General features: G+C 54.7%; 1 protein-coding gene across 6 annotated transcripts in view; it reads right to left on the bottom strand.

The window, feature by feature from the left end:
- ITPK1 (inositol-tetrakisphosphate 1-kinase) overlaps window positions 1–16,764 on the bottom strand; it is a 164,152-nt gene that overhangs the window by 114,123 nt on the left and 33,265 nt on the right. For 5 of the 6 annotated variants that reach the window (XM_067027864.1, XM_067027863.1, XM_059056889.2 and 2 more), the window contains one exon: window positions 8,557–8,581. Coding sequence is in view for 3 of the 6 variants with exons in the window: in XM_067027863.1 (XP_066883964.1) it covers window positions 8,557–8,581 (25 nt within the window). In the remaining 3 variants the exon portion in view is untranslated. Of the gene's footprint in view, window positions 1–2,012; window positions 2,215–8,556; window positions 8,582–16,764 lie in introns of those variants that run through there. The other variant, XM_067027866.1, reaches the window with a different exon arrangement.

Here is a 16,764-nt window from a genome sequence, read left to right as displayed (position 1 = left end):
AATAAAAACAACTTTCAAAGTTTTGAAAATGATACAAATATCTGTGTTTCAAATTTTAAAAAATAAAATCTATCTTTTAAAAAGGAATTAAGTTAGAAACCGAAAAGTGTTACTTTGGCAGGAGGACAGAAAGATCACATTCTCTGCACAACATATTTTTCTAAGCAGCACAGTTTCACCTGCAGCTGAATCCCCTGCCCTACACATATATACCGCACGGTTCATAACAAAGGATCAGGGAAAACAAGCCCACCAATCCTTGCGCTTCTATCAGGCGTCTTAGGTCCTGCGTGCTAAGTGTCATCCCAATTTAAAGATGAGGAAAGTGAGATCACACACAGTCAGAACACAGACTAACGGAAACTCAAACCCAGACCTCTGGATTCCACGTGGAGGCTGAACTCGGCCAAGAACAATCTATATCCCAATCATGGTCCCAAACGGCCACGTGGAAACATTCTGCGCAGGGCCAACTTCCCAGTCCCGTGGCCACCCTCCCTGGAGGCGCTGGGGTCTGCTGCCAGAGGTCAGCATCAGAGTCCTACTCAGGTGGCCTTCAGAAAGCCCCTGCCCATAAGGAAGTGGCCAGCTGGCTGCCCTGGGCTCTTCCAGCTGCAGGGATGTCAGGGGCCCAAGAAACACCAAGGCAGCCGATATTCCCCAAGCCCCTGACACTGGGCCCCAGAGCACCCAGCAGAGAGCTGGGCGCTCTGGAACAGACGGGAGGAAGAACGTTCACAGGTGTCCAACCCTCCCTGGGCCCCAACTACCTGGAAATAAAATCCAGGAGGCACCCAGGTCAGCCAGCTGGGCCACCCTGGAGACAGAGTAGGTGGCAAAGGGAACCCAGCTGGGGATTAATCATTTGACACCTTGAACAACGTACTTCTTAAAACAATTTTTGAATTGTGAAAATATTAACTAAATAACATACATTTTTTAAAGGTGAATGGAGAATCCAGCACCTATAATCCTTGGAGGAAGGCGTACCACTCACTCAGCCACGTGACTCTCCTTCCGGCTCTCAGTGAGGAAGCAGCTGCTGAACTTCGCTGCCAGCCTGCAACACGCCTGTCTGAACCAGCGTCCGCTCCCCGCTGCTCCCCTCCTCCTGCACCCCCCAGTCTGAGGACTGACCCCTCACTCTGTCACCCCAGCAACCCAGCCTCCACACCCCGCCCTCTGTGTCCCTTGCCATCCACTACTGCGTCCGTTCCAGCCAGACCCAGGGTCCCCGCTAGGCTCCAGCCCCAGCCTCCAACCAGAAGACCTTCCACTCGGGCTTGTCTAATCCGCCACCGTGCGCCCTGCCAGTGGGACCCTCCCCCAGCACCTCTAACTGGCGATGCGCGCACACCTCCCCCACCGAGAAGCCCTTTGATGCCCCCCCCCCCCTTGACCTGGCTGCTTCCCGAAGCCCTCGTGGCCGAGGCCTCGGCACTTCCAAACCATTCCACTGGCAGTCAGAAGAGCCCCTTTCCCAACCCCTGGGTCCTCGTACAGGCTGTGTTCCCTGCCCGAAATGACATTCAAATACCTCACCTCCCCACCCACACGTACGCCTCGTTGATCCTGTATCAAGAGGCATCAACTTCCCCGTAAGCCCTCCCCCACCGCCTGCCCACTCCCCGCTTTCATGCCTGCTGCCCCTGTGTCCTCGCAGGGCCCACAAAGGCACAGACAAGCCCTCCCACCCTCCGGGCTTGCCCACGTGCTCGGGGCCCCTGTCACTGCACCCCTCCAACTCCAGATGCCCAGCACCCAGTCCTCCATCAGCCCTGGGCATGTGGCCTGCTCTCGGCGGCTTTCTGTCTGTCTCTCTTTCTTCGTCTTTCCTCTTCTGCTTTATCCTCTGCCACCCAACCTCCTGCCCTGAATGCTCTGTGCAGAAAGGGGGAGACGAACACACAAAGAACTCCAACATCTCAAGCAGGCAACGACTCTGCAGTAACCCCCAGGAAAAGCCTGCAGCCCACCCTTCACTCTTTTGCAAGCTGGGGAAATGTATTTACCTCCTCACCGGCTTGAGAAACAGTGGCTGCTCCAGAGACTGGGGTTTCGTAATGTCTGAATTCTCAAGGAATTTGTAAGGAGGACAATGAATCTCGAACCAGCGACTGTACTTCTCACACTTACAGCTTGCTCGTTTGCATTTTAAACTAAGACTCCAACCCCTCTCGTGCTAACAGCCATCTCCCTATCGCCTGGCGCTTTGAAGATAACTGGTGAAAGACAGCCCTGGGAGCCTGGCGGGCAGGGGGTGGGAGGCGATGTACATGTTCCTGAGGATGCCAAGGCTGGAGGTGGGCAGGGCAGTAGGCACGTTGTTCTCTCCGGATCTTCTTCCACTAAATTCAGGGTTGCCCTAGAAAGGGGCGATGGGGTCCAGGGACGGAGAACTCACAGGCTTCCCTCCCAAGCCTTCCCCACGGATCAGGTCAGAGTGGAAAATGCTCCCAGGGGAAGGCGTCCTGCAAGGCTGATGCAAGCCTCCCGCCCAGCCCTCAGCAGAGCCCCAGGCCACAGACAACCCAAGTGGCCAAGGAATGTTTTCTCCCAACAAAGGTTCACTGGGTGGAAGGGCCGTGATGGCTGTGCCGTGCTCAACACTTGGTCACTTTAGCACCCCGGTGTTTCGGGAGCGGAAGGGCCTCGGGAGCAGGTCCAGCACTGACCGGGGCTGTGAGCTTGGACCTACCTCTCAGCCGGGCTCTGTCAGGTGGACAAGGCTCATCACCACTAGCCAGGCTCACGCTACCCTCCTCCAGGAAGGAAGCCTTCCTGACTTACCAGGCGGGGTAAGGACCCTCCTCCGTGCCTGTGCCCATGACCCCCACACCACTTTGGCCCCTGGCTGCCAACTGCCGACTTCAGAGAGCTGCAGGGATGTGGCCTGGGCCCATGTGAGTCCCCAGCACCTGCAGCCTGGTACACAGCAGGCACCCAGTAAAGGTTTGCTGAATCCTGCTGCAAGGGGGGGCCCAGTCTTCCCAATCGGTACCTGCCAGCTATGAGGGGCCCTCACCTCATTGGCTCAGCAAGGCCAATTGTTAACACCTGAAATGGAGGAGTCAAGGGGCCCTGTGCCTCCAGCACCCTCATCACAATAGTACAGAAGAGACAACTGAGGCAGACAGGTACCTGCGACTGTCTCTGTCATGACAGGTAGTCCCTGAGGACACAGGGGTGGAGGGCATCTTGTCCCACTCTCCCCCTGTGCTCTAGTCGAGTCCCAGAGCTGATCACAGAGCAGGACTTCCACTCCTCCCAGCTCTGCTGGACTCAGGCTCACCTGGGGCTTCTCACGCTACCTGAGCAGGTAACGGCAGGTGTTTATTACTGTCAAGCATCACTTGCCCCAACAGACCCACGCTAGGAGAGGTCAGCTGGCCTGCAGACAAGCCCACCGCCAAAGCCTTTCTGAGTCTCAGCAGACACACAGGCCCCAGAGGCCGAGTGGCCCAGTCCCAGCGGGGCCTCTGATGGCCTGAGAGCCGGCCTGCTGTCCCCCACTCCGAGGCAGTGTCTGCCTCAGAGCCTGGTTCTGGGAAGCAAACGGGGTAACGCTCTAAAGCAGTGGGCTTCAAACCAAACCCCCCAAAATAAATGTTTAAAACTATATATCAATGTGCACATTTTAAGTTGACATCTAAAATTTCTCATCGTAAGTTTAAATACTTGTAGAGGATGTAATTTCCAACATATTGTAAATATTAACATTTCAGAATAAAACTGTTACTGTTTCTCTTTTAAACGGATCTAGTGGAATCTAAATACCATAGCAATTTGAGATCCACCATCATCCATCTTAAAATTACAGAATCAGACGCTCCTTAAACACATGGAAAGATAGCAAGGCTCCTTCTAATTCCTCAAACTCCAATTTCCAATCCACATCCCTCAGAGATGTTTCCACTATCAGTGTATTTCATGTGTGAAGGCCCTTCATTGATTAGTCTATAGCAGTACAAGGCCAAATAAAAAAGAATATAAATGTCTTAATTTTTAAATTTCATGTGACCATAAAGCTCTAAGTGTCAAAATTTTTCTTCTGGATTGAATTATTATTACAATTACTATTGGTACATAATTGATCAATATAACAGAAATATGTTATAAATTTGTATAAGTAATAAATAATCATAAAACTTAAACCTTATTAGAAATACATCTCAAGGGCCTTCCCTGGTGGCACAGTGGTTGAGAATCCGCCTGCCAATGCAGGGGACACGGGTTCGTGACCCGGTCCGGGATGATCCCACAAGCCGCGGAGCGGCTGGGCCCATGAGCCATGGCCGCTGAGTCTGTGCATCTGGAGCCTGTGCTCCGCAATGGGAGAAGCCCACGTACCACAAAAAAAAAAAAAAAAAAAAAAAAGAAATACATCTCAAAAGAGATGAATGGTAATTTTTTAAAATTATTTCAGGGGCTTCCCTGGTGGCGCAGTGGTTGGGAGTCCGCCTGCCGATGCAGGGGACACGGGTTCGTGCCCCGGTCCGGGAAGATCCCACATGCCGCGGAGCGGCTGGGCCCGTGAGCCATGGCCGCTGAGCCTGCGCGTCCGGTGCCTGTGCTCCGCAACGGGAGAGGCCACGACAGTGAGAGGCCCACGTACCGCAAAAAAAAAAAAAAAAAAAAAAAAAAAAATTATTTCACATATCCAGAGATGACTATTACTGACTGCTAGAATAAAGCAGTGTTTATTATCAATTCTATCTCCATTTTTCAATTTTTATAGTGCTGAAACCACCTATTCAAATAAATTTTTAAAATGGAAAGGAAAGAGATTTACCATAGCAAATTCTCTGAATTCCTTTAGAATTATATGGCAAGAATTACAGTAATTTATTATCAAAACTCATTTTTAACGTTCTATCAGCTGAGAACTCAATCAGGCCCTCTTTCAGTTCTGTTGCAAGCAAAGAACTGGAACTACCTCACCTGCCCAGGATCCTAACCACCAGTCACATGGAGCCCAAGAAGGATGTATGCCCTGGGGTCACACATCACGTTCAGATCTGCCTGTGGGTGATGACAGTGTGTGCTTCTCCTGTAGACAACCAGCTTCCACTATGCCAGGCACGGTGCCAACTGCTTTACCCAAATTAATGCATTTGTCCTCACAACAATCCCAGGGGACAGGCACCACTATTATCCCCATTTTACAGACAAGGAGCCTGAGGCACCTGGGGGTTAGGAAACTGGCCCGAGGTCAGATGGTCAGAAACACGAACCCAGGCCATCTGGCTCCCACGCCCACTACGTGCACTGCCTCTGTAGAGATGGATGGAGGGCCGATGGGAGAGTTTACAAGCTCCTTCCCAAGCAGATCAGCTGTGGGAACTAACACATGTGGAGGCTGAGGATCTGCAAGAGTTACTTTCTTAAATGTGCTCCCACCCCCTCCTTGGAGAGGTTACACACAAATGCTTCCTTCCATTAAATGGCATCATTGCCTGGTAGACAGTAGTGCCCAATAGAAGTTAGCACCCATAGTGTTACTACGGCCACTCAATAGCTAGAAGAACAACTCTCGTGACCAAGACAAACACTGCAGGTCTTACCATCATTTTACAGCCTTGGTTCCTGACCCTCGGTCCCAGCATGCTTTTTTTAAATAGTAGCCAAAGCCCAGGTAATAACAGGTATGGAAGCAGGTAGTAAACCGAGCCATCTATTAACATGCAGAGGAGACCCAGTTATCAGAAAAACCACGGGCTTTACAGACAAACCACCTGCACTCAAATCCAACTCGACCACTTACCAGCTGAGTTCCCTGAGGGAAGTCACAACATTCTGAACCGGTTTCTTAATCTCTAAAATGGACGTGAAAACACCACTCACATTACCAGGAGTCTGCACAAAATGGGACAATGTCCTGCAGAGCACCTGACACAGGAAATACTGGGTGGAGGCTGGTGGCATGCTTACTCTCACCCTCTTCAGTCACTGCCACCCAGTGACTGGTAAACGCCCATCTCCAGCAGCCAGTGGCCCACCAGCCTAGGGTCTGGTGCACAGAGGCTCGGCTGATTCTGAAAAAAAAAAAAACCAGCCAAGTGGCTTGGTTTCCAATTTTTGCAAAGAGCCTTTTCTCTACGTCTTAAAGTTTCAAGTTCTCCAAACACTCGGGGATGCTAGGAGGAGGGGAAGAGAGAGGTGTCATGGTGGGTTTTATTTTTAGATGTCGGCATGGAAATCTTCCAGCCTGCCTTCACGCTGGTCCCCAGCCACCACTTCCTCCCTCAAGTCATCACCAAAATGAACAGTAGACCCATCAAAAAAGATTTCATAACTCTTCTTCTGCCTGGTACATTCTAAAACAATGGCTTCAGTTTCTCATTCCACCCACAAAGTGGATTAAAGGTTTTCATCTTCCCAGGAAGCCATGTAAAACGAACACACTGACCCCTCGGTTGTCCCTCACATCCTAAAGCTCCAAGGCAGCGCCAGCCCCCCCATCCCCCCTCCTCTCTCCTCCCGTGGGAGGGGTGGCATCCCACTGTGCTATAGTCCGGGATCCGGCATGAACAGAAATCAGATATTGGGGGTAGAGCATATTTCTTCACCTTTTAAGCAGTGGTTGTTCGTGAGCACGTGAATTCATTTCCTCTAAAAACAGCTCCCAACAGAAATTTCATCATGGACCCTGATGGGAGGCTGTAGCTAACCTCAGGGAAGCACTTGGCCCTTCACACGGTAACCTCCAACGATCGCTCCAACTATGGGTCTAGGCCTTGGTGGTGGGTATAGGAGCATCTACAAAGGATCTGGGGGCTTCTAAGGTAACCATCAAAAAGGACTGAGAGACAAAACTAAGCCAAAGCATCCTGGAGCAGGAAACACCTAAGCTCCAGAATGACGCCTAGCTAGGAGACACCTAGCTCCAGAATGACACAAATATAACTGCACCTCCTCTGCCCACTGTTGGACCCCTAGCAGGCATTACCAATCAATCCCTGTCCTCAGCCATTCATGGATTTTAGAATCCTCCAGGCAGCCACTACTAATCAATCAGAAATGGCACTGAAAGCATACTTTCTAGTAGGCTTCAGACCTCCCCGCTTTTGATGGATGGAGAAACTGGGGTCCACAGAAAAGCTCAGTGCAGATCATGAAACTGCAGAGCCAAGATGAGGCAAGATGAAAACTACACAGCTGCTCAGAGGCTTCTAGAAACTACCTCCTCTCCCAAAACAAACCTCAGCCTTGGGGTGACAAGTTCAACCCACAAGCTATGAAGAGCACGAGGCCAGGAGGAAGAACCCAGCAGCCGGCCACTCTGGCTGCCAGACAGAGGCCCCCAGTCTTACCCCACCAGCCGGGCCCACCACGGTCCCAGGAGCAGAGCAGCTCGAGACCAGCACCCACGGAACCTGCCAGGTGTGGGGAGGGGGCCTGGGGCCGGAGTTAACACGGAGGCTCCGAGAGCTTCTCAGCAGAGGCTTTAGGAAAACCTACTGCAGATATTCTACCAGAGGGCCAGGCTCCCCATCGGCCCTGAGGTGGCCCCGGCCTGGGTCACCCTCTCTGCAGCTACAGCTGGAAGAAGGGCTGCCAGCCGAGCTGCACAGACAGGTAGACTCACCCCGGACAGGGACAGAGCGGGCAACAGCAAGCACACCCAGGCCACCCTCGGCTCTCACCGAGACCCACTGCCACCTGCCAGGGAGCAGGCAAAACCTCCGGGGCAAATGTCCCAGCCTGCCCCTGGCGAAGAACCATCCTGTCGACACAGAGCGCAGTGGCCCCCTTCCCATCCCCCGCGAGTTGTCATTGCCAGGACAAATGCAGCTGGCCAGAGGGATCCCCTGGAGTGACCACCCCCCTCACCCTCAGGCAGACCCAACCTCCCGGCATTACTGCTGCGGTGCCAGCTTGTCAACTATTTTGGGCCCACAGGGCAAGCTCCCCCCACCCCCCCCAACCCCCCGGGAGAGCTCCTCTCTCCAACCATCCTCCCTTTCCCAGTGAGCTCCTGACCCAAGTCAGGGTAAGGCAACACAGGGCTCAGGAGTCCCCACTGATTCAGTCCACACTCCAGGGGCCAGGGGCACATCGGGAACATCAGATGTGGCCACTGAGAGCAGAAAAGGGGTGACTTGGGGGAGGGGGATGAACCCTGGGGCAGGGGGAGGAGCATCGGTGGAGAAGACGATACCACGTCAGCCACAGTACAAGAATGGTCCAGCCTAGGAGAAGGCTCGTCCCAGAGCTCTAACAGCCGAAGCGAGGCCCTGGGGGCTGGAGCTCCCGCAGTGGAGCCTGAGGACGGGTGGCTGGGTGGCTACGCCCCGCACCCTGCCCATCCCCACCCCCACTAAGGGTGCCACAACTCCCGCACCAGCAAAGCAGAGCAGTTCCTCAACCCCAACACACCGCCAGCTCCAGCTCGGTCCCACCGGGGCGGCAATCACGTCAGTTGCACAGGGAGAGAAGTTAAAAACGAGAGCACGTAAGAAGAGGCCGAGCACCCAGACTCTTCAGGGAGGAGGGAACAGTGAGCGCCGAAGGCCCCCCCAGCTGAACAACGGCGAGGGTGTGGTCTGTACTCACCTGCACGACTTCTATCCCTCGCTTCCTGTGGAGAAAAACAAAGAAAACACAGGTTACTCCAGCAGGTAGGAAGCATCCTTCCAGAAACTTCACTATGGCCAGCTGGAGACAGAGCAGCGAGGAGACTGCAGCTGCACCTCTCAGGCCATGGTCCCCAGACGGCCTTGTTTTCATGGGGGCGGTTTATGAACTCCTAGCCGGTCCTCAAAGCGGCCAAGGCTTCGTGGGCACAGCTCCAGCCCGGACCACCCCAAGACCCTCCCACCACCGATGGCCTTAACCCAACCCCCCAACCCCACGCCCTCCCGGGTCAGGTCGGACACCTTGGCCCAGTCCCTCAGGCCGGCCTCAGCCCGTCCCACCACAGCCCGTCCACATTCCCATGCGCGAGAGGCCCCAGGCCCTTCAGTCCTGCCCAGCTGCTCGTCCACCGCTGGCCATCTCTGCCCCACTGACACCCTGCCTGCCCTCTGAGCCTGGTTCAACCACCGCGGTCCTTGCCAATATCCTTCCAGGCCTGGACCTCGCCTTCCCCGTGTCTCCCCACACAACCCCAGGGCCGCCGTGCTCCCACACGCGTGCCCTCACTCACCCCACCCCGTGGAGCCTGGGTTGGGGTCCGTGTCTCCAGAGGAGCGCACAAAGGCTCCCTGCCGACTCCCTCACCCACAGCCCTTACTGCAAGCGGTTCGGGACACGGCTGCGTGGCATCTCCAAGCCTCGTCTCCACCCTCCATCCCAGCCTTCAGGATTCGGCTCCGAAAGACGCTCTCCCAGGAAGCCTTCCCGGACTCACGATGTCCTCTCCCCGCCTGCACACGCCGGGTGAACTCGGGGCACCGCTTCCCAGCCCGTGGTTCCGGAGCACCGACGGGCTGTCCCCTGGGGGCGGAGCGCGTGTGGACCGCAGACAGCACGCCAACAGCCCGGGCCGTGTGCGCTTTCCTGAGAACAGAGGCTGAGCCCTCACAGACACTCAGAGGACGCTGTGGTCAGGCGAGGTCTGAGCCTGGGGCTCTCTCGCCCCCACTCCCTCCTTGGAGCAGCGTCTGGGGCAAGTTCGCTGTGCGCCCACCTGGCATCCAGACACCCCTGAACATAGATACAGGAGCCGCAGCTCGGTTCCTGTGCCCGGCTTGGCCTCTGGGGGACAATACAGATGAAACAGCCACGGTTCGGGCCCCGGAGAGGCTCACAGCCCAAGCGAGGAGACAACACAAAGCCCCAGGGGAACCTCCAGGCCATGGTGAGCAGGCGTGGCCCCTCACCCGGCACGGCACAGCGGGGGTGACGACCGCCAACCCCCACGTCTGTCACTGAGCTCCTCCGACACGCATTTCCCAGCACCGTCCGAGCACCGGGGCACAGAGCGGAGACTCACAAGGAGGCCACCGCGTAAGACAGCAAGACACAGCAGGAGGTGACCAGGTCACACCGCAGGACGTGCCCGACTGCCCGCCCCTCCGCACCCAACACCTCCCAGGACCCCGGGCCCCGAGGAACCCAATCTGAAAACCACAGTAGTTGATGCTTTCAGGGTCCTCGCCGTCACTCAGCGTTCTCTGCAGTTCTGGAAGCAATGGCAGCCGATATGCATCTGCTTCCACGATTTCATGAGGGGACGGGCTGGACACGATAGCGCCGCCCTGGGCCACCAGAGCCCACGGCAGGGGGACAGAGGGAGTCACTTGGAACCCATGTCACATGCAGGCGTCGGCTCACAACCCACACCATTCATTTCTGAGCCCTGTGGACACCCCAGAGCCCCTGCCTCATTCCCAGGGAGCATCGGTGACAGTCACCCGCTATGGTCCCTTGGCCTGTGACTGTGACTGGCTAGGTTAGGCTCAGCGTGCCTCCTCACCCTGCTGTCGCCAGCCGCAGCCCTGGATGGGGATCTTCAACAGCTGAGGGGGGAGCCTCAGGGGACGAGTCTCGGGGACAGACAGACGACCTGCAGGAGACAGGCCCGTGTGTACGTGACCCACACCAGGTGGAGAGGGCTTCTGCCAGGCGCCGGGCCCGGCCTGGCTTCTCCCTCCGAGTTAATTCCCTCGGCATCCAGATTATCCCGGCGTGTGGCTCTCATGTCCTTAGGAAGGCAGCTGCGGTCACTTCCGATCGATCCATCCACATCAGACATCAGCCCAGACAGTTCCCACCCTCCTTACCCCTGTCCTAAAAAACAAACAGCACTCTAACTTTGAAAACAGATGGAACACGTAAAATAAAAGAAACAAAAAACGTGGTCTCGAGGACAGACTGACAACCTCAAGTGGGGCTGAGCTCCCAGGAGCCAGTGCAGCTTCTCTGCAGCTCAGAGCACCAAGAACGGGACAAACTGCGCCTCTGGCAGAAAAGACGGGGCTCAGGTCCCCTTTCCACACACGTCCGGCCACACGTACACCAGACACCCTCGTGGTGAGAGGAGCTAAGGCCCACTGAGCGCTCGCGACACCTTCCCCGGTGATCGCCCATTACTCTGACCGGCAAGCTGAGGCCCGGCTGCCTCAGGAGAGCAGGCGCTGGCTCTGCAGCTGGGCTCTCCACACCACGCAGTCATAGCACAGCTGGCTCAGGAGGTGCCAAGAGGGCAAGCCTGGTCTCCGTGCCCCAGGGCCTCGGTGTAGTGGGGAGCCTAGGGACGCAAGCGGAAAACCACGTTCTCTAGGGTGGTGGGATGCCACGCACCCCATCACCGCCCACTCAGGAAAATAAGGTATAAGCCTGCCGGGGCTCCCTTCTGTGCGTGAAACTTCTGCAGAACAAAGTACCAAGAATGTTCACGTCCTGAGCAGCGGGCTCCTGAAACCCGGCCCTAACCAGAAAGTTCAGAAATTGAATCATGACACCAAAGGAGAAGCGGGAGGAGGGGGCGAAGGAGGGAGGGAGACGGGAGGGGGAGAAGGGAAGAGAAACCAAACCTGTCGTCAACTGAGTAAACTGCTCCTGCTGAAAACCCCAGCTCCCTGACCTCACCCCACAGACACACTTGAACGGGCAAAGCGTTTCAGGCTGTGGATGTTAACTGCCACACTGCCTGAGACAGCAAAAGCCTGGCAGCGCCTAAACCCCCCAAGAGGGGCCACTAACAAACTACATGCAGTCAAAGGAATACTATGCAGCAGTTAAAAGAACTAGGAAGTGCTCCAGGCCCCATAATGCATTCGTTATCTCCAAGACACTGCTATGGGAAAGCAATATGCAAATCCTGTAGGCCATAGACAGTTATTTGGGTTAAGCACAACATCCAGGACAAAAAAGGCATGCTTGCATATATGCAGAACGAATCTGAAAGTACTACCAGAAAATGGCCTCTAGTCAAGGGCAAGAGCAAAGGTGGCTGGGAGGTGAAGTGAGGAGACTTCCTTTTCACTGTGCACCCTCGTGCACTTCTTGAATTTTGTGCCAGGTGCCTCTAACCCATGCCCCAAAACTAGGGAAATCTATATTTTTTTATTTTTTACAAAATAACAGTTGCTAGCATTCCCAGGGTCTGGCATAAAGTAGATGCCTGATGAAGGCATGGGTCAATCGACCAGTTGATGAAGTGAAGAAGAGGAGCTCAGGATTTATCTAGAAAAGCTCCCCTGTGCTACTCAAAGAGAAGCTGCCATGACACCCCTTCCGGGGCCACTGGACTGTCACGCATCAGAGCATCCAGTTTGGATTCTAAGCCCATTTAAATACTCGGGCACCGGGGAAACAGATCGGGAGGGAACACACTGCAGTGTTAACTGTGGCTGCAGCAGTAAAGTGATGTGTGATTCTTTTCATTTTCTGGTGGTTTCTAAGTTTTCAACAATGAGCGTAGATACTACTTCTAAAATTATAGAAAAAGTAACAATACAAGTTAAATAATTAAAGAATTTTACTTAAAACCTGCACCTCAAGAAAATGCAGGCTCTAAATTGTCATTTCCTTGATAACTATTGGATTAATAAGTTTTGGACAGAGGTGTACCTCACAACTCATAATATAAACCTGCTTTTCCAAAAGCTGGATATCCCATAAGGGAGGACCCATTTTGCAAAAGGGACCTCCCTCTCCAGACGACCAAGGAGAGAATACCCTTGGGGAATTTAAAATACTTACAAAACTGGGCTTTCTCCCCTTTTCAGGGGAGAAGACAGAGCAATCAGAGAAGTCTTCAAGGAGGAGGCGGCATTTGCCATTTGCACAAAAAACTGAAGGTCAACTACAGACAGACACTGGGGAGAAGAAGTTAAAGAGGAATAACACGAGGAGTGCCCCCCCTTCCCAAAAGTCATCTGGGAGTGTGGGAGCCTAAGCCCCACCGAGAGGGCGGGTGGGGGCAATGAGAAGTGAATAGAAGATGCAGGCTGGGCACAGCCCAGGGGCCCAGAATGTCACCCCACAGGCCAGTGGGTTCCAAATGCCAGGATAGATGACTAAGAATCACCTCTGGAACTTGTCAAAGCTACTACATTCAAGGTCCGGTGCCAAAGACTCTGATTCAGGAGGTGAAGGGCAGGGTCTGAGAGGAACTTGGGCTCGTCCAGCTCCCAGGTGTCCTCTGGAGCTGCCAGGTGTGGAACAGCTGCTCGGCCCCAAGGAGCAAACTCCTGCCGCTTGAGGAGCAGCACGACTGGGAGGGGGCGGGGCCTGTTCGTTCGGGGGGCGGCCCCCCCAGGACTTGGGGGCAGGAGTAAAGGTCACGCAAGAATCAGGACTAGCTGTGATGCTCACAGGCTGAGAACACACGCCAGCGTAGCGGGAAGATGGTAACTTCTCCATTTTTTGGCCGCGGTGGTGACAGGAGGTGGTCAGAAGGCCCCACTGAGCTGAGCAAACAGTTCAGGCCTGTCTGGGAGGCAGGCAGACGTGCAAGAGGTGGGGGGCGTCCCCACGAGGAGAACGCGGAACCAGACACAACTGTACCTCGTACCTCGCTTTCCTCACCTGTCAAGCGAGGAGAACCCTGTACCCCACCGCACAGGACTGCTGGGCCCACGCTGGGGCTGGGGACCTGTTACTTCTGTTCTGCCCTGCCTTCCTGCCCTCTCAGAACTGCCCCTCCTCTATCCATGTGATTCTGATGGGCAAACAGAAAACTGAGGCGCTGCAGCCCCTCCGGGGGTGGGCACATGGCCTGGCCCCTCACTTAGCTGCACAATGAGCACGGGACCCAAGCTGGACCAGCCCGAGGCCTTTCCAGGGGGGCCCTGGGGCACTGTCAGCAGCACAAAGGGCACGTCCCGGAAACGTCAGAGGACACCGTGGGCAGACCCTCGAGAAGGAGGCTACACCAGGAGAGAAGGCCAGCACTCCCTCGCCAGAGGTCAAGGCCCCAATCCAGCCGGCCTAGAGCCTGCCCTCTTTAGACTTTCAGTTGTGGATTTTGAGTTTCTGTCACTGGCCACTGTCTTGCTTAATATAGCAGAGCTTAGTAAGTAAGAGCAGCACCCACTTCCTGAAGACAAAAATTACCCCAAATGACACAGTGTAGAGAGAGGGGGACAATACCGGACAGGAGTCCAGCGAAGAGGACCAAAAGCAAGAGGACTAGAAAAGAGCAAGGTCCCAGAAGCCAGGGAGGCAGGACCATCCAGAGGCACCAGCCCAAACCACTCAGAGGCCACCATAAGGCCTGAGGCTCAGCTGCTGGGTGTCGCATAAGGAAGGGTAACAAGGTACACCTTGGGACACCAGCAGGCCTGCCTCACAGCAGAGCGGGGCCCGCGAAAACCAGCAGCAAGCACAGGACGTGTTGCTGAGCAGCCCCGGGTCTCAGCTTTCACATCTGTTAAATGGGTCTGACCTTTCCAGACCTTCCAGGGCAAGTATGAGAACCGAGGGCTGCGGGCAAGTGAAGCACATGCAATGGTGAGTCAGCAGGGAAGAGGGGATTAGGCCGAGATAGCGGTACCCTCTGACCAACAAGGAAAGAAAAGTCCCGTGACAGCTGGGAGAATTCCAGGTGCTCTGAGAGAGCAGAGCAGCGACCAAAGAAGAGCGAAGTCTGCCAAAAAGGGGGCCCTTGGGTTCAAGAATCGCTTTCTTGGGACTTCCCTAGTGGTCCAGTGGTTAAGAGTTCGCCTTCTAATGCAGGGGGTAGGGGTTCGATCCCCCGTCAGGGAGCTAAGATCCCACATGCCTCACGGTCAGAAAACCAAAACATAAAAAAAAAAACAGAAGCAATATTGTAACAAATTCAATAAAAGACTTTAAAAATGGTCCACATCAAAAACAAAAACAAAAAAACAAACTTTAGGTACTCCCCTGGTAGTGCAGTGGTTAAGAATCCACCTGCCAACGCAGGGGACACGGGTTCGAGCCCTGGTCCGGGAAGATCCCCCATGCCGCGGAGCGGCTGGGCCCGTGCATCACAACTACTGAGCCTGCACTCTAGAGCCCGTGAGCCACAGCTACTGAGCCCGCGTGCCACAACTACTGAAGCCCGCGTGCCTAGAGCCCATGCTCAGCAACAAAAGAAGCCACCGCAATGAGAAGCCCGCGCACTGCAACGAAGAGTAGGCCTTGCTCACCACAACTAGGGAAAGCCCCTGCGCAGCGACCAAGACGAAACGCAGCCAAAAATAAATAAATAAATAAATAAATTTTTAAAAACAGAATTGCTTTCTCACGATATGCAAAGCCACAGCCACCTGCCTCCCACCCAGGCGCAGCAGAGGGCTGGCCACAGCAGACAGCAGAGGAAGGATAATCCAGCCAGGGAGGGAGGTTGGCCAGGCTGCCTCCGAGCAATTTCACATCAGAGGGGATCAACCCGGAAACACAGGTTTCCCCCACGCCAACGGGCAGGGAGAAAGAAGCTGCACCTGCACCAGAGCTAAAAACCACTTAGAGACGGGAAGTGTGTAATTATAAAAGTGGAAAGCCAGGCACATTCACATCCCAGCCATTTGCAGCACAGCTTGGTAATTACCAGATTTCAGAAGCCCCGAATAACAGGCCCTTTAGCACCACGAGGCCTGCAGGCAAACCCCCTGCCCCCGCCTGTCCCCAGCCTGCAGAAGGCAGGGCCCTCGAAACGTCTCCCGAGGACTCAGAGTTCCCCGAATAGGCGGCTGGGCCTTCTCTTTCACCCGAGTGCACAGAGGGACACGCTGTCCCCACCGCCCCAAATGCCACACTGGCATCACCACCTAACCCACGCTCGAGGACAGCTCCTCAGGAGCCCTCCTTGGCTCCCGTCCTCCTCAGAGACCCCACACCTCAGCACAGAGCATGGATGTGAAGGACACCTGGCTCCATGCCGCTGACCCCTGCTAGGCTAACAGCTAGTAAAGTGGACATTAATGGTAACCACCAATATGACAGTTCTCCTCCTGGGCACTCCCCTGGACACACACACACACACACACTCACAGACATACACTCACACACACACATACACACACACTCACACTCACAGACATACACTCACACACACACATACACTCACACACTCACATACACTCACATACACACATACACACACACTCACAGACATACACTCACACTCACACACACTCACTCTCTCTCACACATACACACACACACACACACTCAGCAGGCTAGGCACAGCCATGTGGCTTGCTTTGGCCAAGGAAATGTGCACAGAAGTGACCCATGTCACTCCGGGGTAGAAGCATTCGATGGCTAGTGGTCAGCTCTCCAGCCAGTCCTCCTGGTCCTCAGCAACTGCGGGAGCACAGGGGCACAGACGGCCCCCAAGGCCATCACAGACCCACTCATGGAAAGAAGCCTGGCTGGGTGGCTATGAAGCCAGGCTGGGAAGCAGAAAAAACTCTATTAAGAGGACCTTCAGTTTAGCAGTGGTTCTCAACCGGGGCAATTTTGCCCCAAGGGGACATTTAGCAACATCCCAAGACTTTTTTTTTTTTTTTTTTTTTTTTTTTTGCGGTACACAGGCCTCTCACTGTTGTGGCCTCTCCCGTTGCGGAGCACAGCCTCCGGACGTGCAGGCTCAGCGGCCATGGCTCACGGGCCCAGCCGCTCCGCGACATATGGGATCCTCCCGGACCGGGGCACGAACCTGTGTCCCCTGCATCGGCAGGCGGACTCTCAACCACTGCGCCACCAGGGAAGCCCCCCAAAGACATTTTTGATTGTCACACCTGGGGGAAGTGCTCCTGACATCCAGAGGGTAGAGGCCCTACAATACACAGAACAGTCCTTAAACAGAGAATGACCTGCAACACAGTGCTGAGAATGAGAAAT

Source organism: Kogia breviceps, chromosome 3 (assembly GCF_026419965.1).
Source record: "Kogia breviceps isolate mKogBre1 chromosome 3, mKogBre1 haplotype 1, whole genome shotgun sequence".
Classification (NCBI taxonomy): domain Eukaryota; kingdom Metazoa; phylum Chordata; class Mammalia; order Artiodactyla; family Physeteridae; genus Kogia; species Kogia breviceps.
The sequence above is the reverse complement of the archived record's forward strand: the minus strand, read 5'-3'. Positions and strand labels throughout refer to the sequence as shown.